This window comes from Lissotriton vulgaris, chromosome 8 (genome assembly GCF_964263255.1).
Source record: "Lissotriton vulgaris chromosome 8, aLisVul1.2, whole genome shotgun sequence".
NCBI lineage: Eukaryota > Metazoa > Chordata > Amphibia > Caudata > Salamandridae > Lissotriton > Lissotriton vulgaris.
In genome coordinates, this window is record NC_141696.1 from 670,062,775 (window position 1) to 670,089,654 (window position 26,880).

The 26,880-nt window shown below is 43.4% G+C and overlaps 1 protein-coding gene across 1 annotated transcript in view; it reads right to left on the bottom strand.

Moving 5' to 3' along the window:
- Positions 1–26,672, bottom strand: part of LOC147697869 (uncharacterized) — a 46,316-nt gene extending 19,644 nt beyond the window's left edge. Inside the window, exons 1-2 of the mRNA XM_086936151.1 lie at positions 26,246–26,672; positions 25,800–25,981 (exon numbers count right to left, since the gene is read on the bottom strand). Of these exons, the coding sequence (XP_086792277.1) occupies positions 25,800–25,981; positions 26,246–26,672 (609 nt within the window). The remainder of the gene's footprint in view (positions 1–25,799; positions 25,982–26,245) is intronic.
- Positions 26,673–26,880: the final 208 nt, after the last annotated feature.

Consider the following 26,880-nt stretch of genomic DNA (forward strand, 5'->3'; position numbering starts at 1 on the left):
ACAGTGGACACGAATGAATACATTCAGGTTGAAACTGCCGACGCCAGACTTAGCGAGCCCCATAAAATATACGAAATAACATTGCGTATGGAGGGTGATAAGACTAGGAAAATTAAGGGTCTATTTTGGGATAAGCTCTCAAAAGGCTATGATATTCTGTTAGCTGAAAAAGATTGGCCCCCAGAGTTTGTCAGGGAGTGCCCTCGTGGCGAAGAAGTGATTATGCCTGCCTTCTCGAATCACATTCCGATTCACAAAAAATACACTTATGCAAGGAAATGGGCAGTGGCCCAGGCACCTGCATTATATAAAAATCATGTAGGATGGGATGAGGATTCACCGCCTCACAAAATCCAATTAAAAAGTGAACCAACGGCCCAACGGCAGTATCCCATAAAGCAAGAAGCTAAAAAACAGGTCAGGGAGATCTTAGATCAACTTGAGTACCAGGGGGTGATTGAAACATGCACCTCTCAAATGAACAATCCTTTGTTTCCTGTCTCCAAGCCAGACAATTCATATCGTCTAGTTTTGGACTACAGACACCTTAATACATGTTGCAAAACTTTTGCAGTACAAAACTCGCATAGTGCAGCCCTAATGAATAACATAGTTAGGAAAAAATATAAAACGACATTAGACATTTCTAATGGTTTCTTTTGTCAAAACATTGCACCAGAAAGCAGATACTTGACCGCTTTCTCTGCATTTGGGTCGCAGAAAAAATTCTGTCGACTCCCACAGGGGTTCAAGAACAGCCCAGGACTATTCTCAGCTAGGGTAACAGAGTTACTACAAATCTATGATGATGAAGCATTATCTTACGTAGATGATATTTATCTCACAGACGACGACTTGGATACTCACTTGAAAAGAGTGAACACCATTATACTTGGGTTCGCGGCAGAGGGTTACAAATTCAACTTTAAAAAGTCCCGATTTGCCCATCTGACAGTACTGTTCTTAGGGTACGAATTATCAAGTGAAGGGAAAAGCCTAGCTGACAACTTCTTAGAGAAGTGCGCTGTACTCCAAGCTCCAAAAACGCGGAAGAATTTACAATCCATTCTAGGTTTTCTGAATTTCGGAAGAACCTACATTCTAAATTACGCAGAGAGGGTTAAACCTCTCTATGAACTAATAAAACCTGATTTAAAACAAATCAATTGGACTCAAAAACACACAGAAATTTTGAGATCACTGCAAACAGACATGTTAGCAAAAACAAAATTAGATACACGTGACAACACGATCGATCTTGTAATCCGAGTCATCCCAGGAAGATGCGGATTCACGTACCTAACCTCTAATGAGGGAGAAAAGGTACCAATTTCAATTAAATCTCACTTGTACACACAAGCAGAAAAAACATTCAGTCACACAGAAAGAACTGTGAACGCAGTGCAAATCGCATTAGCAAATGAACGAGAACTAGCACACGGCAAACGGATTAATATCCTTACAGCGGAATCCGCCTTCGAGGCGCTATTCAGCCCGGTAAACCTGCCTACAGTGTCACTGGATCCGAAATGGATACAGTGCATAGATTCTCTAGGAGCGGAAGATGTGAAATACTATTTCGCTCCGCAATTTGAAGAACTGAATGATTTAGAATATGAAGAAGAATATCCTCTGCCAATCGAAATCCTGCCTCTCCCACAATACGCCTGTATAATCTATACAGATAGCTTTGTACAGCATTTTAATGTAGAGAGCAAATCCTACAATGCAGCATGTGCGATCATTAAATGTCGTTGGCTGTGCGGTAAAATCAAACCGAAAATAACAAAAACCGAATCAGTAAAGTACTGTTCGGCTCAAAGAACTGAAATCAGATCTTTAAAGATGGCGCTCGAAAATGCAGAACGCGAATTCCCCACACTTATAGTGTGCGATTCTCATTTTTGCGTCAATTCTTACAATAACAAACTGCAGAGTTGGATCGAAAACGACTACAAAGATGACACAGGTGCCACAATAAAGCATAAAAAGCTCTGGAACGAGGTAGCTCTTTTACACAAAGAACTACAAAAGACTCACGTGATTCACGCACAGAGTCTTCAGCGTGATGGCGTTCACGTTGCAGGGAATTCATTGGCTAATACAGCCACCGCGGAAGCAACTAACCCGGCTTCCGTAGCCACAAAAAAGCGTACAGATAAGTACATAGACGGGGAAACCATGCTGGCAGTAAGAACGACCGTAAAAGGCGACTGTGCAGCACTACCCGTAAACTATCCACTCAAATATGCATACATAATCGATGCAAACTCCGTTCCTTTTGCTCGAATCCCTGGAGTGGGGGATAGAGTAATTCCAAACATGAACAGGAGAATATTTTTAATAGCAGACGCACACATGGGTTTGGGTCTACGGCACAGAGAGATCAAGGAATCACTGACTGAATTACAATCAGTATTCTGGTGGCCGGGAATGAGTGTAGAACACCAAATATATGCAAACAACTGTGAAAACTGTAATAGGGATCGCAGTAGCGAACCTTGCTACCGGCTACCAGTCAGAAAGAGCGTAACGCTGCCTACACCCCATCCTGCGTCCTATTAATAGTTAAGACGAAAAGCACTTAAAAAATGAGGCCCCCAGCGCTCGGCTGACGCTAGAACGGTTATAAAAGATTTGCGAGTCCATATCGGCAAATACGCAATTACCACGTTCCATTCTGACCAGGGTCCTGCTTTCAGCTCTCAAGCTTATAAGGAGGCCATGGCTAGCATGGGAATTGGGTTGCGGTATTCTTGTCCGTCGCATAAGTGTGGTAGAAAGAAAAAACCGGGACATAAAGCAATCTATAACAGCGAAGGTATTAGGTTCAGGCGCTGGGTGGGTCAAACATTTAATAAGTGTCCAGACTAGTCTTAACAACATGCCAAGAAATTCTCTAAAAGGTTTCAGCCCATACGAACTATTGTTCGGAATTAGAATGAACGTTCAGGACCTCGATAGTCAGATGTCAGTGGTACAAGAAGAAAAAACGCAGTTTGATGTAAAAGACCGTTTGGCTGTTTTACAGGAACTGAATGAAACAAGAAAATCATTAAGCAACATAAAGTTAAAGCAACAGCCAAGTACCACTGACGAGGCACCACCCGCAACAGCCCCAGCAAGGCCTGTCTGGATTCCAAAGATTGGGGATCTAGTCAGAGAAAAGATCGCGGTTAAGAAGGAATTTGGGCCTTCTTACAGAAAAGCAGTACCTGTCTTGGCAGTCACCGGAACAAGATCAGTTGTACTACCGCCCCTTGCTGGTAAAAAGGAGAACAGAATCGTGTCCATCGATCTGGTAAAACCACAAGCATGTGGCCTATAATCAACAGTAGGCCCAGTGGACTCCCAAGAAACAACAGAATACCCAAACTTGCAACAATCCAAGAGGTTCAAACTGAAAGACTAATCATATTCGATCAGCCTGCAGTGCACAGTGAAGGACTATGCAATAATGCCATGGAACTCGTGCCTCTTGAAACACAGATTGAAACAGTTCGTCAAGAAACAACACCAGTCTACAATGATGTGGCATCAGAAAGTGCTACCGAGAGACAGATTGAAAGAACAATCCCATCAATTGACAGAACTGCCTCTGGTTATTTCTTCAACTTCGACAACTTCTCTGAAGATTTAAACGACCCCGAAGTGATGCCAGAAACAAAAAAGTCTTTTAAAGAAAAAGCAACGGAACTCTTTCATCAACTGAAGGAAATCTACCGAATTTCCCCTTGGCTAGAGTTCTGGTTCGGTCTAGGTGTATTTTTCCTCCTGCTTTGGCTCATCATGGTACTGTGTTTGGGAAAATTCATTGAAGGAAAATATATTACAATGGACACAGCAAGTCAGAACATCAACCTAGTCCTGAAACCACACAGATCATCCCACGTGGAGAAAAGAGAACTGTCAACAGTAAATGTCACAGCAATTCCAATACCTGGTGGGGTAGTATGGGAGAAAACAGACTATGAGATCTATGGTCCAGTCGAAATCCTGAAGTATCCTCATCAACTAAAGGTTTCCTTAAGTGACTTTGTGACACCAAGTGCATACTCTGATGATTGGGACTTTAACAGTATTAATGACATGATGTCTGATTTAGTAATGTCAGCTAGATTCACAGATCATGATTATTTACAAGGTTCATCTAGTTATGAGCAGTTATTCTGTTACACCCACTATGGGGATCATTACTTGCATAAATCTGCACAGCCTAGAAATGTTTTTATGTATAATCAATGGGAACATTGTGCTACACCACCTAAAAGCAGTTCTAAAGCATTTTTTGAGAAATTCAAATACTTCTCAGGGTTTAACACCAGTGATGCAGAAACGTTTTATTATAAACTGTTAGACAAAACAGGAATGAAAACAATGCTGACAAATTCTAAATTGATATATTCAGAAGCATTTTATGACAAAATGATGACATTTGGTTTTGATTATTGGAAAAATAATATTGAAACGAAAACAATTTGGGGTACAAAAGATTGGCAGGTGCAAGGCTTAGAAGCACTGTTTAGAACCAGCATGATACAAGAACAAATGTTATTTTTAAATGACACTGTACACCAAACATCTTGTCTTGGCCTAGCTAAGATCATAGAAATGAAAACACCGTCTATACCAAAGCCAATACCTGAAAATGCAACAGCAGATATTGAGTTAGACGTGTCACAAATTTTACATTTCAACAGAACACATCCTGATTGGAAAAAGTGGTTAATCTGGCCTACAGACACAAATAGCTGTCAAGACAGGTTCCTGAATAAAACACAGGGTTTAAAAATGACCAGATTAGACCCTAGATATTCCCAGAGACAACATCCAGGGATTATAACAACATACAGTGTAGGGAAACTCTGCCTAGAATGGCTAACTACATCCACACTGGCTGAAATTAAGCAACACTTGTCTTTACTAAAAGATGGTGCTGATTTGCGCGATTTCATTCTTGGACCACGCAAACAGCGTCAAAAGCGTTTCATAGCGACCAGTATCTATGCTGCTTACAACGAGGCTTGGAAAGTAAAGCAAATTGAAACTGCTGAAAAAATACGAGAAATTGATCGTATTAATTTGGAGAAATCACTTTCTGTGGTAGACAATGGGTTAACGACTCTGTCTTCCAGAATATATTCTTTGGACAATATTGTATCCTCTGCCTTTGATGTGATAGACAGAGATTTGCTAATGTTACAACATGGCCAGTCTCAATTACGCTCTATTATAGAATTAGGCTGGACGCTGCGAAATCTTCGTTCAGGCTATGTGCCTTGGCGTTTAATCAACACAACGTCATTATTTTCCAGTTTTAACCTTACTGATAAACAGATCAGTTTGGCACAGAAAGGAGCAGACTATACAATCCTGAGCATCGAAAAACTCGAGAGATTATCATTGACAATGTCAGAGAGTCCTGTCATTGAATGGATAATACACGGAATTATCACAATTCCGATAACAACTTTCCGATTTCATAAATGCCTTGAGTACAAACCTGCTGGCCAATATGAACAATTGGGTAAGGGATATGTTAAATCCGAATGGAAATTACCATACACTCATTCTTGCTATAGTGACAGCGACAAAAATGTATTTCTTAGTGGTGACAACTGTAAACGCTCACTAAGCGGTATACTTTTGTGTCAGGGTATTAATTTACACGGAGCATGTGATGGAAATTCAAACAACCTTTCATGCCACCAGCTAGTCACACCTGCAACTCAGATAGAGCCCTTCTTTATGCAACTCGCAAACGGGAGTTACATTCTTAGAACGGATCACAGGTGCTGTGGCCTCGCGCCAGGGAAAAGTTATCTAGTACAAGTAACGTCCATGGTCAAATGTTGTATGCAAGCATTGTTCCCGAGCGGGCCTCCAGACATAGTGACTCCTCTCTGGCCTCGTCTGAATCTCTATTCTATACGAATTGATACATTAAGCAAAATGAAATCTGTGCTTTTACAAGACAACAGTGCCTATAACGTCATCTAAAGAGACGTATGATCTTCTAGTCGCAAGGACGGCTACTGAAGTCCATGACCTTTTATCAACAAATTGCCCCGTGCATTTCGTAGAAATGTTCAGCCAACTCCTTAACATGTCTAGTGCAACAAGCATCCCAGGCATATTTAAGACAGTCTTTACGGGACTGCTAACACCCTTCCAGGCAATTTTGGGAATCTTTCCTAATTTTGTGCACTCCATCTTTGGCGGCATACCACTATTTTTGGGACTCATCGCAGGGATTCTATTTTTGACCATCCTGCTACGTTATGGCAAGCCTCGGCTCAGACATAGCTCCCATGGGAATGGAAGAGACAATCCTAGCAATGCGCTACAGGGACAGGATAACTAACGTCCTCGGATTGGCCAGGCTGAGAGATCTAAACATGACCTGGTTCCTTTCATTCAGACCGATATGGCAAAAATTGCATTTTACCTGTGCTACGGTGTATGCTTTGCGGCGATGAATGCGTGTTGGACATCTGTCTTTCACTTCCATCAGCAGTACCAATGGACGTCGATACTTTGCTCAGTCCAATAACGGCTCACGCATTGTGTTGTCCCCAGCGGCTACCAATCCTGATGACGGCATTCGTGGAGACTCCTGTACTACAGCCAAGTGGTAACAGTGGAGCGAGTGACAGAAGCAACATCATCCAGGTACAACGTTCTGTGAGCATTGCTGGTCCTGCCTTCGATGACAGCAATCATTCTCACACCTGCCAAGTTACAGCGCTATCTAATTTGGTTGAACTATCACATGATTTTGTAGACCAATTCTTTGCGAGCCTGTCTGATACGATGTTCTCACCCACAGAGAAACAATAACTTTTGAGAAGCTTTCCGACACACAGCGTTCCCATGAACTCTGAATTCGGCCTTCAGTTTTGATCAACAAAAACTGCCAAGTGCTTTGGAAATCTATTTTCTTTGAATTGGACTATTTTTCTAATATTGACCTTTTTTGGCACGAACAATTCTTTGCTTAACGTAAAAACTATTCTTAGAGAACAGAAGCTTCACACTTCTACTTCTAAACACATCTAGAGACATAACAACATAACACCAGCCTCTAGCACACATGTTATTACAATGCATTTTTATGTGATGATTTATCTCGCATTTCTTCTGTCAGAGATATTTCATGTGTAATTCTTTTTGCATAATCGTTCATTGATTTCATATGCAATACCTTTTGAATGATTACTATGCTTTAAAAAACGTACAGTACCTAAATTCCATGTATTACAAGTACGCCTATTTCGAATGCATTTATGTATTTTGGGGTGGGCAATGTTACACATGCATCTTATTGCTTAGTTTTAGTAATTTTGATGGACATGAAAACGTGGAGTGGGTGTTGCGTGCTTATCTAGGTTCCTGATCGATACTGTGACCTTATGCCCCTATTCGGCTATAAATCCATTTATTCCCTATATTGGCATAACCGTTCAAGTGCGATTTTCTGAAAAGTCATCTCTGGCCTCACACGAACAGAGCCACATTCCAGCATGACTCTCTGCTACTTCCTTTGCGACCAATTAGTGCAATGACAGAGCAGCAGTCACTATCTGATATTCCTAGATAACACTCCGAGTTCTTCAACAAGATAAAAACTCAGCAAACCTGGAAATCCCCGCTTGCTATGTTTTGATTAGTAATGGAACTCTAATGAGCAACTGATAACTGTCACTTCCTAGTGACATCTTTAATTGACGTCTTATGTCCAGCAAACTTGCGTCAAACCCGGCACCTGTCAGGTATAAATATTACCAACGTTGCCTTAAGCAATGAGCGAACATGTTGCTGATGCCAGCTGCCTGCATGACCCTGTGTTGGTAAAAACTAGCACTCTGTCGCTGCAGCCTGCTATCCTGTGGTGGTGAAGCTGCTAATTACCATTATCGCCGCTACAGCGCGAACTATGGTGCAGTACGCTTAAGGAGCTGAAACAGCCGTCCTCTGCGAAAACATCCAGCCCAGCTGCCCGCGGACGCTGTCACCCCTCCTTCCTCGACGCGCTGAGAGAAGCCGCTGCCTTTCTCGTGCAGAGAAATCCAGTCCCGGCGCTTCCGGTTTACCCTCGCGGGTGACTGGGATATCGAGAGAGACCCCTGAAGGAGATACCAATCCTCCATCATTCTATTCAGAGGTATGGTGTTGACTAAACCCTTAGACGAGAATTCTTGAAACAAACCTTGACAAAATCAACTTAACTTAAAGCTACTTACTTGCTCCCCTTCTCACGTGTTAGGCTTAGGTCATGCACACTGGGGTAGGCTTAGTTAGAAGCACCAGTTGAGTATGTTAGCCTAATGTATATATGACTGTATATATGTTTTATTACTTTTAAACCATTGTATGGCTAAGAAACCATATCAATGCTTTTACAGTTCTATTTCGCAATACTTATCTTACTGTACGTACTTTTTATAATAACAATTATTGCAATTGTGGCTATACATTTCTCTTGTACGAGAAGAAAGACTGTTCAATAAATGTTAACCCTTTATTGATACACGCCCGTCTCTCTATTCTCTACATACTGTGAAAGTAAACTGCACTAGACTGACTGAGTGAAATCTATGTCTATTGTTTCACACGACCCTAGAGATCGACTCTTGATCTGAGGAGCAAAGTTGTCATGTTGCACGGTTGTTGGAAAACTGAATCCCTTCTTGTCTGTGCCAAGGAAAGTGATCACTTCCTATGCAGAGAAGAAAGTTTCCAGTGACCTCTGAGCTAGTTGGTAACACAACCTAATTAAGTTTAGCATAGTCAGTGGAGACCTGGAATATAAGCAGTTCCACGTCGATACTACTGTTTATGTTATTCCAATGTGCAGGGCCTAGTGGGAAACTAGGAACTACACTACAGTTTTTCTTTTTCAGGGTCTGGGTTAATTTGTTCCCCCATGTTCTCTATCTTTATAATCACTGCTTCTTCCTCAAAGCAGGTTTGAAAAATCCAATTTTCAAATATATTCATTTTATCCTGGGCTGCAGATGTTGTAAAGACCATTTTCCCCTCACCTTTCAGTGCTTGTACTGTCTGGGGTAATTTCTGTTTAATAATCTGAATTCTGAGTTTCTGAAATAAACCCTGCCATAATCACTCCTTCTGCAGCTCTTTGAACCTTTTCAGTAGGGATCATATTAATGGGGACAGTCATAATTTGTCTAGGCATTATCTGTGCATCTGCAGTTTGCAATTATTGGACTGAATCAGTCACATTTGAAGCAGTAACACCTACAGGTATCACTGTCAGTGCTGAATCAACAGGTAGTGGGTCAATCTGAAATGTCTACACAGTTCTCTCAATCTGTGTTTTTCTCTCTGTTCAACAGAAGCAGTAGGCACTGTAGTACTTAGTTGTACACTATTTTCAGTATTTTTAATGGGAACCACATAAACTGGCGGCCACTCAGTTAACAATGCATCCACTATTTCATCCCCTGAATCATTATTTATTTGAAGCTTTTTATCATCCTTAATTCCCTTCTCCTTCATCTGCTTTTTATCCTCACTTGCTTTGTCTCTTGCTGTCTTTTTCCACATGCTTAAAGCCTCAAATTGTGCAGCTGTAGATGGTGTCTTTATTTCACAAAACACTTCCCTTAGTTTGTCAATAACTTGCAATTCAAAAGTACCATCTTTTGGAAACCTTAAAGGACCCTCTTTTTCAGTAATCTTGCACCATTGGTGAACCTTTATACATGAATTGTGTCCCAAATTGGTAGACATAAAATGCACAGGTGTTCCTTCAGAAGCATCACCAATTAAAAACAAATGTTTCTCTTTACCTCCCAACAGTTTCTTTAAACTTCAAAACATTATATTTTTGCAATAGATCAATGCAATTTCTTTTCTCCAATGCTGTCAGTCAGTTTTACTCCTACTACTGACCCTACACAAAATCTTACTGCAATATTTTTCTGAGTTTTATTAATCAAAATTCTGTTAGTAACAACATAAAAATATTTGCTACTCTGTCTGTTCCACTAAATAAAGGATAGATTAATTTTCACTGCAAGTAACACATTCCACTTACTCTTCACAAAGTAAGAACTTTTGTTTACTCTTCAAACACTGCCGGTAAATCCCTTCCGCTTACCCTTCACTCAATCTCAGAAGAATCTGCTACTCCTTCAGTGTTACCCTTTCTAGGTGCTATAACACCAAAGTTTAACCAGTGAACTCTTTGCTATCAATTACTCTCACTTTAACACAGAGAATAGTCCCTAATTTAACACTGCCAGCCCTAACTAGCTTCTCAGTGCTATTCCAACAGACAAGTAACCTCAGAGCAGTGTGACTTCCATTTACCAACCACTATTCCTTCCTAGGATTTCCACAGGTGTACTTACCTGATTTTCAAGACAACATAGAACAAAACACTAACTTACTTAACATGAAGAGTTAAAACATGTAATCAATAACCAATAACTCCTGTCCTATGAAATTAACAATATAATCAATAAAACCATCAATTCAAAATGAGCAACATTTCACCAACATTCAAAAAACCCTTAATATTTTCAACACTTCAAAAATACATCCTAGCACATTAACAACATTTCACAACCCTTTTGATACTCACACCACTCCAGTAATAACCTTGCATCACCTTCCAGTACTGCTTTGCCAGTCTTCAGGTTCTGAGCATTGGAACAGGGATCAGGACTTGGACATTTATCTAACTTGGGCAATTATTTTACTTCCCTCCTAAGGTCAATGATCCATTAGTTGAATAGTTGATGGTGAAATCAATAATCCTTATTCACCAAACTAATCAATAATGACCATCCTCTGCTTACCAGAAACTGATACAGCAGTAATTTCACGGTAATTTCTCAATGCAAAACCTCATCTACCTCTATTTTACCACTGTAAAGGTGTTGTGCCCTTAACACCATGTATTACCTGCAGGAAACTTTACATAAACATGAGCAGTCAAAAATGCAATTAGTATTTAAGCCAATGAAGAGAGTTGTTGAGTATTTTAAAAGGGTTTTATTTTCTAGTCAAAAGTTAATTTTTCTCTGACCCTTTATTCATTAGTAAAATATCAATCAGGTTACAGAATTTGGGAAACAGGAAAAATAGCATTAGTACAGAACATATTACAGTCTGCATATAAGCATCACACTTTAAAAAGAAAATGTGGGGCAAAATGTCAGTCAAAACTCTTAAAGAGTTTCTAAGAAAAATAAGTCCTGATCTCATTGCAAATTCTAATCATACCAGTTTTAACAAAAGAAGCGTTAATGATTAATACATTTATATGCTTTAGCAACATCTACTAGGAAAAATGTTTCATTCTATTTTCCTTCCTTCCTGTCACAGTGTCTAATCATTGAGAAGAGCGGCAGACCCTGTTGCAGAGATCTAGCCCGGGACCAGAGTTCAATTCCCTGCCTCGGCAGGTCTTGGGCTCAGAATTCCAAGGACCTGATAATTCTCGCCTCGATTCCTATTCCAATCATGGAGTCCCATTCTGCAACTCTGGGCAATAGCTTGCTTAATCTCCACAACGGCCACCAAAATGGTAAGGATGCCTGGCCTCCACCTTGGGGTGCCCAGGAGTGGACGCCTCACAGGGAAAGCCAGGATGGGTTCCACAGCGGTATTCGTACAAGCGCCTTGAGACCCTTGCGGGTGAGTAGTGTGCTATACAAGTATCAATTTACATTTACATTTTACAGTACAGGCAGGAAGGATACTTTAACTAACACTGGTACATTGGCATAATCACAAGAATGTACAATTCACAGTGGCCTTGACTCCTTTGTGTACTTGAGGCAAGCTGGTGTAATCTGCGCATGCTCTCTTCTTTTAATGCAAGTCACAGCCTTGCTGGATTCACAGGCAGCCATTTTATCTTAGGCCCAAAAACAAAACAAACACAAACGAGTATTAACTTTCTGTAAATAAACCCATTATGTTTTCCCAACCCCATTATAAAAGATCACCTAGCAAAGCTATTAATTTAATGCAGCTTTTCTTATTGTTTATGCACAACTTGCAAAAATAAAAATGTGCAACATAGCATAAACATGCACCAGTGTAATTTTTCAAAGCGCACACAGTTAATACATATGCATAGCAACATGCTTTAATGTTTTAGCTAGCTTTTCATACAAAAAGCGTTTTGCCCCATGTGTAGTGTTTGGTGCATTTGTAAATTAACACACATTATAAAAAGAAGTGTTATAAACTGAACATGTTTATCCAAATATGCAACAAAGTCAAAGTCTTTAAAGACAGGGACAGGGGTGTAGATTACAAGGAAAAGAGCTAGGAGGAGAGAACACATTCTATGGTTATTCTTCACAACTAAAAAGGCCACTTAAATCACAAGTTTTCTCTACACTGCAAAAACAAACACATGTTAATTCAGCATAAGCATTTCAGACTGACTAGGACTCATTTCATGTCTTATGTTTCCGGTGTTTTCACTTGCACCAAAATGGGTGTTTCAATTTAAATGCAGTCCGTCTGAAGCACAAAAATAAAGCAATGCCTGACTCCAGATGAAATCTGCTCCATCAGGCGCGTGTTCTTATGGAGCAAGGAGCATTGATGTTTTACAGACCATAGATACCAAACAGTGGATTTCTGAGGATTCTTAAGTTAAGCATAAGGTCAAATCCCAGACACTAGATTCCCGGCATCTCTAATGAGACAAGGTAAGAGTGCCTACAGAGAAGGTGTGGGTTTCAAGGTGCAAGGGGTGGAATAGCAGTTTTTGAGGATGGTGTAAGTTGGTGTTGGTAGTAGGCTAATTAAAGGAGCCACTGCATAGGGCACTGGTAAACAAGATAATGAAAAAAGTGGGAAAGATGATAATGTGTTGATTACACAGTAACATTGTATTATAAGTGGATACCAGACAACTACGACTTGATGGAGCCAGGGTGATGATTTTATGGTCGGGGAAGTGGGATGAGGTGGTAGGAATTCTTAGGCTGTTAGCCAAACGTATTGTGGGTAGGGAGTGAACTGATTTGTTAATTAACCCCTTCTGTGCTGAGCGAATTTTGCTGCGGTGCTGAACGTTCCATTGGGCCTATGGAACCATGACGGAACGGTTCCGTCATAAGCACAGGCCACCTTACGCTCATGACGGAACCATTCCGTCATGAGCATGGAAGGGGTTAATCATCTTTGAGAAAATGACTTAGTTCCTTTGTCAGACATTGGTTTGTTGAAATCTCTGAAGACAAATGTTATGTTATCTTTTTCACATATGCAGAATCTTATGAGGTTATTTTTGGAATGTACTATGGAATGCATTAGGTCATAGTAGAATGTGGGAGGAGGAGGAGAAGAAAGTTGTTGGAGAGATGTAAGCTGTGTGCCTACTGATGACAGAGGTTTTGAGACAGAAGATTAAACATTAAAATGATAGTGCGTGTCAGCTGGATTTCTTCTTAACAATGGACTTAGTAAGGATAAAGGAATATTGATGCAGGAAATATATCCTATGGACATATTTGATAAAGAGAAGAGTTTGGAGGGTGCCAGAAAGCCAACTACCATTGAGAAGCAGAGGCCGAAGATCAGTAGAGAAATGTAGGGTTTATGCAGCACAATGGGGTTTACAGTATTGAAACTTAAGTTGTTCAAGAAGATCGGTCTTTATTTTCAGGTTGGAGCACATTTGCCATTATTTGATAACGAGTATTACTTGCTGGAGCTTCAGTTGAGAATTGTGCAGCTATTGGGTGAGAAATTATGAAGTAAAGTTCTATGGTTCCAGAAGCTATTAGGAGTGGTTTGTGGGGTGAGGCAGGAAAGTGCCTGCAGGTTTGCCTGGTTGGTGTGGAAACAGGACAATTGTTGCTTTGGTGGGCTCAAAAGTGGGGTGAACACAGCTCAGGGAGGACAGGATATGATAGCAAAGGAGTGGGTTGGGCAAAGGTAATAGGAGAGTGCTTTGGTGACATCAGTGTGTGAAGAAGTTGTATGACAGGTTTGAAGTGTGAAGGGAGGAGTTTAGATGGAGACAGACAATGACATTTTAGAAGGGTGGTTGGTTAAGGAAGTTTACAATGCTTGATTATTCTTGTAAGGAACTTTGCCCTAGGGTTTTTGTTTAATGATTCAGTATCCAGAACTGTTCTATTGAAGCAGCCACTTACCCTTAAAATGGAGTGGTGTGTACTCTTTGCATGCTGTCTTGCCCGATAGGGCTTGGGGGAGCTATGCTCGCCTGGTCTCCCTATGGCTTGTCAGGCGAGTGGTGCTTCCTGAAGACGCTCAGAGGATCTCTTATTGATTAGGAAGTTTTTTGACGGAGAAGGAGGTGATTTATGTGGGATAGGTTGTGGGAACAGCCTCTTGGCAATCATTATATCTAACATGGCAGCTGGATTAGCAATTTCCCAAACCCCTCTCCTTATTTTTGCTTGGGTTGCTTACGCTTTGTGGGAGCTTAATACAATTTTGTGTCCTTTGTTTTCGTAGGACAGGTCGGTACTTTTATTTTGTATTTCTTTACTTTGATGCTGGTAGGCAGGTCTGGTCCTATGAGTAGACATGGTAACAGGACAATTGTTGTATGGGAGGCTCACAAGCGGGTGAACACAGCTCAAGGAGGTTGGCGATCGCTTCACCCCATCCATCCCATTGCTTGTTAAATCTAACAGGGGATTTTTTGCTGAAGTCAGTGGGAGTAGTTGGTGTGAAGGGAGGAGTTTATAGGGAGGAGGGCAATGACATTTTAGGACGGTGGGTTGGCTTAGGAAGTTTACAATGTATTACTGAGGTTATTCTTAGTCTTGTGAAGCACTTTACCTAGGGTTTTTGTATAATGACTCAGTTTCCAGACCTGTTAAATGAAATCAGCATTTTACCCTTAAATCTAATGGAGTGTCTTCTCTGTGTGCTGTCTTGTCCAAAAGGAGCGGGCGGTGGTGGCAGGCTGTGGCTAGAGGGTGCACCGCAGTTCTCTATCAGCTCCTGTATTTCCTGGGCTCGCATACCGCTCCCCATAGGCAGGTTTCCACAGTGCCTCGCACCTCCAGATGCCTCAACTAGTGTGCACGTACCAAGAGATGGGGAAGGCAAGTAGTGTATTGTGTAACTGGCAAGTGTACTCTCATTCAGCTCCACAACATTAGTGACACTTCAAATATTTATGCAGTGTTTTAAGGTTGTCAATTGGCCAAGGAGGTGCCTCCGCAGTAGTTTTCATCACCATTCTTGTCACCAGTGTAGCGCCACAGTCCAGGCCCTTGCATTCCCCAAGCAGTAACCACACTATACTCCTATTTATCTCATCACAGGAGTGGCTTCAAGTGGCACACTGCCTCTTTATTTAACTGTTCAGGCACACACAGCCTCGTGGGTGCGTGCAAAATGCTTTTTAGGTCGAGCTTCACAGCTCGCCTGCGCTGTCTGCAAGACTGTTGTATTAACTATAGGGGGTTTAATCCTGCCTGCTGCTTCCCATAGACCGAGCCCATTGTCAGTCTTTTCTGCTTCCTAATTGGTTCTTAAGCCAATACCTCACTTATTTTTTTTGTCCAGGAGCACCGGCCTTGTACTATATACTTATTCTTGAATTACTTTTGTGTTGGTTAGGAGAACGCTTTTTTTACATGCATACAACCATTTCTGTTAGAATTGTTGCAGCGCGGCATGCCACGCTTTATCTTAATGTGTAATTGTTCCAGAGCGGTACACCTCGCCTTTTTTTTATTAAGTATGCAGCTTCGGTACTGCATCTCACTGAGGGGGGTGCCCTACCTGCCCCCACCACCTACCACCCATTGAACATCCAGAACACCTCCGCCAGACTCATCCTGAACATCCCACACCACAGCCACATCACCGGTCACCTGTAAGCTCTTCACTGGCTACCTATCAACAAAAGATTTACCTTCAGGCTCCTTAAGCGTGCCTACAAAGCTCTCCACAATGCTGGACCTGCATACCTCAACCACTGCCTCTCCTTCTACACTCCCACTAGACATCTCCGCTCTGCCTAACTGCCCCTGCCCACCGCCCCAGGGAGCCACAAGACCACGGCTTGTTGAAGATCCTTCTCTTACTTCGCTGTGAAACCTGTAACAGCTTGCCTCTGCACCTCAGGCAATCACCAGCGCTGCTACAATTCAGGAAGCACCTCAAGACCTGACTCTTCAACTGAACCATAGATCCACCTCCCCCACTCAGCGGCTTGAGAGCCTTACAGTGAGTAGTTGCACTTTATGAGAAACCTGATTTATTGATAGTTAAAAGCATCCCCTTGCTGCCAGGAAGTACCCCGCTAGGTCTGTCATCAGACTGCAGCACTCCCAAGGCTTTTTCAGGTCTCCTCCCCACCACTGGAAAGTGGCCACAATCTGAAGAAGGTCATCCAGGTTCTGTGCCATGGATGCAATGAGTATTTCTATGTTATTTATTTTACTTACCCTTGTTATTAAATGGTTACAGCGCAGCGCGCGGTGCTTTATCTTTACCTTTATATATGGTAACCCTCCCCCTGTCTCTTTCTTCTTCTTATTCCCTCACTTTCTGTCTTGTCCTCCTCACTTACTGAAAAGAAAAACTTTGGCATCTCCTGCTCTGTCATTATCACCTATCCCTCCCTCCCCCATTCTCTTTCTTCCTCTTAATGCCTTTCCTGTCTTGCTCCTTCTCAGTGGTCTCAAATCGCCCACATTGGTTTGAGATCAGGTGAGAAAGTGCACCATTCGTGGAGGTACTGTAATACGTGGTGCAGCCTCAGATAGAGACAGAAAAAGGGTCAAAATACGAAAAGCTGTCAGATTGATTTTATTCATGACCACATGCATAGCGCCACTTGACATAGTTTTCCAGTGAAGCGTTACTTTCATTTTCTCGTGTTTCTTTAAACAAAACAAGCGTTCACTTCTGTTGCTCTGCCATCTGCAGGCACCCCTCTCTCTTTCTTCAACGTTTTCCCTCCCCTTCTGTCTTTGTCTCGCGCCTCCTCAGTGGTCAAAAGGTGGCAAGATAGGGGCATATTTACAAGGTCTTTATCTCCGTTTTTTTGGCTTACAAAGACAAAAAAGCGGAGATAAAACCAGTGCCCTATTTCCAAGAGGGTGCTAACATGCACAATCGTATGTTAGCACCCTTTTTCCCAACGCCTCCCTTTGTATCTCCAATGAGATGCAAAGTGGGCGTACCCCGGATGGATTACCTTGCAAATATCGCTGATGTTTAAATCGCAATATTTACAAGGCAGCCCACATGATTTTAGCAGATGTTAGATTTTGGTGAAAATTACAGTTTTCGCCAATATCTAACGTCTGCTAAAATCCTGATTTAGCCATCTGTAACATAGGGGGTGGATTATGCTGATACCACCCTGTGGATCGTATCAGCAAGGTTATCGCCGTTTTGCAGGGAACATCGCTGGAAAACCATCGATGTTCCCTGCAAAAGGGCGATAATCTCGCTATCTCTGGAATTTTTTCACCCTGGAGTAACACGTCCTGAGATAGCCTGCGATAATATTATTATCGCTATGCACGGACAGGGATAAGTATCGCTGGCCGTTGTTGATATGCCCCATAGTTTTGTTATTCCCAACCACACACATTAGCACCACTTTACAGAGTTTGCCAGTGAAACGTTACTTTTATCTTCTCCTATTTCTTTAAATAACATTGTTTTCCCCAGGTGAGGAAGTGCACAATTCCTGGAGGTACTGCAATACCTGGTGCAGCCTCTTTGTGAAGAGAAAAAAAGGTTCAAAATACAAAACCCAGACACAGTGGCTTTATTCACAAACACGCACATCAACAGCCAGATGGGTGCAGTTGTTGCTCTCGGTTAGGCAGGGCACACAAAATTCTCTATTGCTTTATCGGAGAGCACCGCTTGATGGATAGGCACTCGGAGTGCACACATTGGTTTGATTTTCTCCTCTGACCCTACTTGAAATCATTAAGTTTTGTGCCCATAAGCACAGGTCTGTTGGTATCAAAGTGTTATTTTGTAGAGTTCCGTTAGTAGCCAATTCAGAAGGTGGTGGAGACGATGACCGGGTGTTGACTCTCATTAGATGCGTAGATCAGTATTTTTCTCTGTGTCTCCCTAACTGTCCAAGTGATGCAGAATTCTGTTCTCCCTCCTGCTCCACCAATCCGAATAAGTAAAGGCAATTACGCGTGAATAGTGCAACACTGATGGATGCACTGTCAGGGGAGGAAAGCCAGTGCACATGCTAGAAGAGTGAACATAGTTTATCTGTTCAGGGGTGCCAAGACATTGAATTTAAAAACGTATTGGACCCCAAGACTTAGTATTGAAAACTACAAACTACGGCAAGACAACATTGTTTTGGTCATGTTTTTTGGTGCTGTGGATGCCCTCAGCTCCACATGACATAATCTCTATGATTGTGTTCCTCCTGCAGCTTCCCTCTTCCTAGACCGTCCCTGGCGCTGACAGTCTTTCTCATTAGGTTCTCGGAGTAGCTAATAGAGTGGTGGTTGCTGCTTGGAGGCCTGAAGTACCCTTCATGTCTCTTCATAGATGAGTCCACAGAGGTTTTTGATCCAGCACTCTGAGATTATACACTCCAAATGAAATACTGGATCTTGGAGTACTTTTCTGTGCCTCTGGGTCTCTACTTTGCCACCATGATGGCTAATTGAGTTAGGCGCTTGTTGCTAACGCCTGTAGGTCCCAAGTTCTATCTTCACATCGTCACAAGAACAATGCTGCCTGTGATTTCTTCTGGGTTTCTACTTTAAAGCCACGTTGGCCCATAGACTTAACTGCTCGCTGCTAACATTTGCAGGTCCCAAGGTAGAATCATCACATGAACTTCTCTGCCTTTCATTTCTTACGTGGTCGATAAAATAGTGTCGTTGATTTGGGTAATGGTAACACCGGTAATTAGAGTGCCACAAAATGCCAAAATTGTGGTCGCAAGTGATATGTACAAATAACATATAAAAAGCTGTTATTAAAAAGGTACATTTTAGTTGTTAAATCAAGTCAAGTCAAAAGTACCTTTATTAGGTTTAAATGAACCATAAAAGTATACCATACATACAAAATGAATAAAGTTTACATGTCGAATTAATACAATAGTATGTCACTTGACTCAAATACTCCACAGTTTAAAAAAGAAATTTAAAATTCGAGTTTCTAACAGGAAAGCACCAATTTCATTTACATTTCATACCCTTTCCTCATTAAAAGTGCAATTCTAATGAAATGTAGTACTACATTTCAAATAACTTCAGTGGACAAGCAGCATAGGATATTAAAACCCTTCTGGTAATTACGTGGGCGAGTTTCTCTTAAAAGTGGAATTTGGAACCATGCCCTTGGCTCCTTGCACAGTGTACAGAATAAAGTTAAGTGCAAGGTGCTTTGTTGTGCAAAATTATTGCAAGGGCATGGAGTAAGGTTATTGCATCATCCAACCTGTTTGGGAAAGGCCACTAAAAAGTGCAATGTACAAAGCCGAAACCTAGTCAAAAGAAATCTGAACTGCATGTTCGTGGTAAAGGATAAAATAAATTGTTGATGTAAAAGGGGACTATCTAGATGAAGTTGCAGCCCTGATTGCCGCACGATTGTCAAGCTCAACAAAATATGTACCTTTTATGATCGGTTTCATATTTGTATCGCTGCTGGCATGATTATCATGATAATGCCCAAGGCCTATTTCATTAAATTTTCCTTTCACGTAGCGGAGCCATGGGATAGCCTCGGCATTATCCGGCGTCATACAATCCTTGATAATTACCCTAATGAACTTTAAGTTTTCCAACAGCCAGACTTTAGCCCAGAGGATCAGTGGGGCAATATTAATCCAGTCTGCAATAAAATACATCCCTACCTCAGAGTGACAGAATGCTGTGGAGCGCTTCCACTGATTGGACTTGCGTCTTCATAGAGAGGGCAGCATCCAATTTAACCCTCAGGTTTTTTTAAATCGTGACATCAGACGAGGGGGGACAAGTCCTGCAGCCACCACGTTTGCCAAGCTTCATATGGATGAGAGCTGAAGAAAATAATCTCTGACTTATCAGAGTTACATTTCAATTGGTTGCGGCTGTAGCAAGGAAAAAACTCAGAGAGGCAGTTATTAATCCTGGTCCCATTTGCAAGTGGTGTTGGCACCAGCTTGCACAGCCTGCAAGGTCTCTGTAACAGTTTGAATGGTCTCTCATAGGTGGCATAATACATGCATCAGCCTATGGGGGACCTCTGGGGTAACTCTGCCCTGGGTACCTTAGTACCATATACAAGGGACTTATGAAGGCACCCCAGTATCCAATCTCGGATGTACTTAAGTGCTTACCATAACAATTTAGGGGAGAAAGCAGAGAGCTGGGGTCCAAATTCGCAGGATTACAGTCAGACTAGTCAGAAACTGCATAGCACAAGGCAAAAAGTGGGGGTAACCATAAAAGCAGACCCTACTTTCCTACAGTAATCAAATGGTATTAAGTGCACTGGAATTATGTCAAGTGAGATTGTGTGTTATGGGGTTACGTGTAGTGGCATGTTGTGGAGTTGAATTATGTGGTGTGCGGTTAAATTTGGTGGCATGATGTGGAAATCTGGGGTGTGTATTGGAGGTATGTGGTGAGTTGTGGAATTGTGTTGTGAAGTTGAAATATGCTGTTTGGCGTCAAATTATGTGGTGTGGATTGGAAATGTGTGAAGTTGAGTTTTGTGGTTTTGGACCTGTGTGGCGTTGTGTAATTTTGCTTATTGGAATTATGTTTTAAGGTGTGAAGGACATTTATGTTCGATTGCTGGTATGTGGCACTGAGTTGTTTTACGAGGGTTTTATTTAGATTGTATTGAGTAGAGTGTAATTATGTGGTACTAAGTGGGAATATGGAGTGTAAATATGTTGTGTGGTGTAGAATTGTGTGCATTGAATGGTGTGGTGTGTGAAATGATGTGGGATGATTTGGAGTGGTATTATGTGGTATGTGTGGAGAAGTATTGTATGGTGTGGAAGTATGTGGCATGTTGAGAAGCTGAATTTATTTTGTGCAATGCTAATAGTTTTTTTTTCATTTGCAAGATTTAGAGCTATTGGCATTGCAACAGATGATGCCATTTATACATGTTTTATAGCGTGGAGTGGATGTATGTGGTGTGGTGTGGAGTGGAGTGGAATTATGTGGGTTAGATTGGAATTGTTAGTTGTGGAATTGTGTGATGTGGAAATATATGGAGTGGATGTGTGTACTGGCATTATGTAAAAGACACACAAAAAATGGACGGAATGCAGAACTAATCGAAACTTTCACCAAGTCAAGAGATCTGGGTTAAATCCATCATTCTTTTGCTCACCATGCCAGCCCAGTTTAGGGAATGTTTTCATTGTCAGCATTCCATCCATCATTTGTTTGCTGTGACACTAGTGGCATTATGTTGCATGATGTGCAGCGGAAATATGTGGACAGTAATTAGGTGTATCTAATTTTTGTGGAGTGGGATTCTGTGTTGGATAGACAGAAAGGGCTGAGGCAGTGCTAGTGGAATGTCTAGCCCTGCTTGATGTGCAGCTCACTGCCAGTGTAAAAGGGAAAAAAGATGGTGCTTTTCACTAAAAGTAAAAAATTCCAGGATACTGCGTTGGATATACTGGAAGGTCTCTGACATCATTAGTCCTGCTTAAAAAGCCTCTCTGCCACTGTAAAATGCAAAAAACACGATGCCTCTTAAAACTAGATATGTTAAAAATTTGTGCCAGCACATAGACCACACATTAGGCCTGCTACAGAATTTGTATTCAACAGTTGCACATAGTATATCTCTGAAGGCAAACAATATCAGCTAGATTCATGAAGCCAAATTGCGATCGCAATAGCTGCGAATCAGTAATTGCTATCGCAATTTGAATAAAAGGAATTCATGACAGTGTAATCAATAAAAATGCAAATTCGCGAAAGAAAAATTGCGATTTCGCAAATAAATTCGCAGAATTCTGGAAGAAGCCCATTTGCGATTCTGAGATGCGAGAAACCATGGAATCTGTGAATTAATTTGCAAAATCGCAAAACAATCGCAATCGCTATTCATGAAAAATTGCAGAAAGCGAAAATCCCGATAATCGCTTTTTGCGACGCGCAATTTAAGGAGAACCCAAACCAGGTGGTAACCAGTAAGGAATTTTTTTTCTTCAAAAAAACGTTTACAAACTACCAACAGGTGCAGGCCTGACCAAACACACTTAAGGACATGCAGCTGGAGCATGAGGACTCTCACAATGCCAGGACTCTACATGGTGGTCAAGCAGCGAAGGCTACAGCGAGCAGCATGGAACAGACATAGGATCCAGGAGCAGATATTCTGCCAGTGGGTCACCCTTCTGGGCTAAACCAGGGAGCAAATTTACGCTAAGTACCGCCTGAATGGGGCAATGATCATCAAGCTGATCCGGGACCTAGACCCCCTGATGCAGCACCCAACAAGGAGGACCAATGCCGTGCCCACCCATGTCCAGGTATTGTGCAGCCTGCACCTCCTGGCCTCTGGAAGCTTCCAGGGGATAGTCGCTGTTGCAGGTAGGATATCCCAGCCCACCATGTCCCGCTGCCTAAGGAGTTTCCTGGAGGCTATGCTGACCCGGCTACACCACTACATCTCATTCCCAGGAGTGTCCCGGCGCTGAGATAAAAAAGACCACAATAACAACAGACAGATCCGCCCTTGCCACTGAGTCGGAAAGGCATAGAGCTGGAAGAGCCACGTTTTCGGATTCCACCTAAAAGTTAGGAGGTCCGGGATCTGTCACAGAGGGGGAGGGAGACTATTACAGAGTTGGGATGCTACTACTTGAAACAATCTACCCCAAACCCGGGAGAGTGTTACCTTCGGGGTCGAGATTAAGCACTGGGTAGAGGACCTCAGGGTGCGCTGCAGAATGTAAGGCGGAAATCTTTCCCTTAGGTAGGGGCCACTGATCATATGAAAAGCTTTAAAAACCCGTACTCGAGCTTTAAAATGGATTCTTTTCTGCACCGGAAGCCAATGAAGTGAGGACAAAAGATGAGACGTATGTGTCCTAGGTTTAGTCAAAAAGATGGCCCTGGCTGCCATATTCTGAATAATTTGTAGTCAGCGAGTAAATACTCTGGAAGTCCCAAGTACAAGGAATTAACGTAGTCTAGTCTCGACATCACGAGGGCCTGGACAACTGTTTTCCTGTGGGAGACTAGAAGTAGGGGGAGAAAAATCTTCAGCATTTTCAATATCCCAAGACAGGTGCCTGCCACTGATTGGACTTGCGCCTTCATAGAGAGGGCAGCATCCAATTTAACCCTCAGGTTTTTTAAAATAGTGATATCAGACGAGGGGGGGACAAGTCCTGCAGCCACCACGTTTGCCAAGCTTCATATGGATGAGAGCTGAAGAAAATAATCTCTGACTTATCAGAGTTACATTTCAATTGGTTGCGGCTGTAGCAAGAACAAAACTCAGAGAGGCAGTCATTAATCCTGGTCCCATTTGCAAGTGGTGTTGGCGCCAGCTTGCACAGCCTGCAAGGTCTCTGTAACAGTTTGAATGGTCTCTCTTAGGTGGCATAATACATGCATCAGCCTATGGGGGCCTGACCAAACACACTTAAGGACATGCAGCTGGAGCATGAGGACTCTCACAATGCCAGGACTCTACATGGTGGTCAGGCAGCGAAGGCTACAGCGAGCAGCATGGAACAGACGTAGGATCCAGGAGCAGATATTCCGCCAGCGGGTCACCCTTCTGGGCCAAACCAGGAAGCAAATTTACGCTAAGTACCGCCTGAATGGGGCAATGATCATCAAGCTGATCTGGGACCTAGACCTCCTGATGCAGCACCCAACAAGGAGGACCAATGCCGTGCCCACCCATGTCCAGGTATTGTGCAGCCTGCACCTCCTGGCCTCCGGAAGCTTCCAGGGGATAGTCGCTGTTGCAGGTGGGATATCCCAGCCCACCATGTCCCGCTGCCTAAGGAGTTTCCTGGAGGCTATGCTGACCCGGCTACACCACTACATCTCATTCCCGACCAGCCAACAGGACTTGAATGACACCATGCTACAATTTTACAACGTAGCACAATTTCCACATGTAATAGGATGCATTGACTGTACCCACATCCACATCTGCCCACCAGCACAAACGGAATACATGTATCGCAACCGCAAGTCCTACCACTCTCTCAACATCCAGATGGTGTGCAATGCTAAGACAATCATCACGGACATAGTGGCACAGTACCCGGGGAGCACACATGACTCCTTCATATTCCGGCACAGCGGCATTCACACACGAATGGCCAGGGGAGACTTTGGGGAAGGACACCTACTAGGTAAGTGCAAAAACAACAAGTGATGGACCGAATGTGGATCAATGTCACACATTCCCCCAGTCAAAAGCACCTACTAGGTAAGTACACATGCCCACAATAGTACACTGTGATAATGTAGCTGCACTGAACAGGCACTCACTCTCTGCTCCTATCATTTAGGTGACAGCGGCTATGCTCTCCGTGAGTACCTCCTCACCCCATACCTCAACCTTGCAACACCACAGCAACTGCGTTACAATGCTGCACACATACGCACAAGAAATTGCATTGAGAGGACATTTGGCCTTTAGAAGAGCAGATTCCGCATACTGCACAAGACTGGTGGGGCCATCAAATACGAGCCAGAGGTCTGCTGCCGCATCGTGGCTGTGTGTGCAATCCTCCACAACATTGCTACCAAGCGCAGGATACCTGTAGATATCTCTGGCAGTGAGTAGGAAGGGGGTAACCAACCACCTGCACATGTGCGTCACGCACGCGGGGAGAATCCTGCAGAAGGACACAGGCGCCGTAACCACATCAGCATGAACTATTTCTAGTGCACCCACTCCCCACACCCATTACTTCACACATGCATGACAAAAGAAATAATGGCATGAGTCAGATTTAGTTGAACAGAATATTTGTTATTGTTATGGCACAATAAAATGGGGATTCCCCAAACTGTTACATGATTGACATATTGCGTCATATGTCCCATGTTCTTGAGGAGGGCATGCTTGTAGCAGCAGCATGGCCCCTCATGGTAATGTTCAAATGTTCAATGCCGCCTCCAGGCAGATGCTCCCAACCTCCTTTCCACATCCTTCTCCTGATTCGGCCGTGAGGCAGCAGAGGGCCTGCTGCTGTGGTGGGGTGCTACCACCAGTGGCACGGATTGGCTACTATGGCTGGAATTCACCTCACTAGTGTCGTCACCCCCCCCCCCCCCCCAGTTGCCTGCATGCCCTGTACTACTGTTGTCACTTGCTCCAGAGCTCTCGCGGCATCCTGACAGCACTGGACCATTTGGACCTGCATGGCTAAGGAGCGTCACGAGAGCTGGGAGGTCGCGTTGCCAATAATATAATTGGACCGAGTGTGTGCTGACAGGCGGGTCAGCAGCTGCCGGTGTCTGCGCCGGTTGATGTCCCGCTGGCTGTACATGGCCTGGGTGTTGGCCTCCATAGCAGCTGTCATCCTCTCCATGCGGGGTTGACATCTGACCAACATTCCTGGCGGTCTTGTTTAGCTGGAGGTGTATAGCCGCGAGATGACGGGCTTGTGTCTGATGGACGTGGAGCACACGGCGCTCAATAGAGAGCCCACCTGGCCGCACGTTCAATCCCGTGCCACCGCGGGAAGTGTTATTGCGCTGCTCCCTCACCAGTCCACTTGACTGGCTCCTCACAGCCGCAGGGCGGCGGGTTTGTCGGCGTGATGCTGCTGGTGTTTTCAGCCCCACTGGTGGTTGAGTCCCGCGCTGTGGTACTGCTGTGCCTGTTGGCGCAGAGGTGGCACTGTCCACAGGGGCAGGTGGTGGTATGACCGCTGGTGCGGCAGCTTGCCCTGATGGTCCTGGCTGTGGGGATAGATGTAAGTCTCCCTCAGTGTCCTCTGTGATATCCTCAATTTGCACGGCATCGCTGTCCGTACTAGGGACTTCTGCGCCACCTGTGCTGTAAAGTGGACGTTGATTAGTGACATGTTTCTTCCACATTTAAGCTTCCTACATGCATGCAGGCTGCCATTCATCAGGATTGACTCTCACTAAACAGGTCTGGCTTCATGGGGCTAGATGGTATTTGTGGTCAGACTACATGTCCCACAATGCAATAGCGCTTTTGTGGTGTGCCTTGGCTGCATGACTGGGGTTTGAAATGGGATGATCTGGAGTCATGGACATTGTTAGGGGACAGGGGGTCGCATGGCACTTACCTTGTGTATCTTGGGTGGGTCGGGACGAGTCCATCTGGATCACCCCCACGCATGCCTGCGGATTAATGGTGTCCTCTACTCGGTCCTGGAGTGGTGTGTTTGGTGGGACAGTGGGCTCCCCTCCACCTGTCGCCACACGCTCCCCCAGCCTCTCTGCGATCTTCTCCTTTGCCCGCCCTCTGAGGTCGTACCATCGTTTTTTCAACTCGTCCACAGAGCACTGGGTCACCCCCACAGAGTTCACTTTTGATCTAATGCGGACCCAAATCCTCCGTTTATCGGCCTCAGGCACCCTTCTGGAGTCTTTTCCAAAGAGGCGATTGTGGTCCTTGTAGACTCCCTCTATCAAATATTCGAGCTCGTGCTCGGAAAATTTAATTTTCTTCTTTCTTCCTGTGGAAGTTTCACCTACAGCTTCCTGTGACATGCTGTGCCCTGGGGTGTCTCCTGGATTTCACCTGTGTGCACTCTGGAGGGGAGCTCTGGCAATGCTGCTACCACTTCAGGCTCTCACTGCTGAATGAGGGTGGAACCTGCCTACTTCCCGGTTGTGATGTCATCACTGTGCTCAGAATGCGACTTACCGTTTTTGCGATCTCGCAATTAGCGAGATCACAATTTGCGATTTCGGTAAT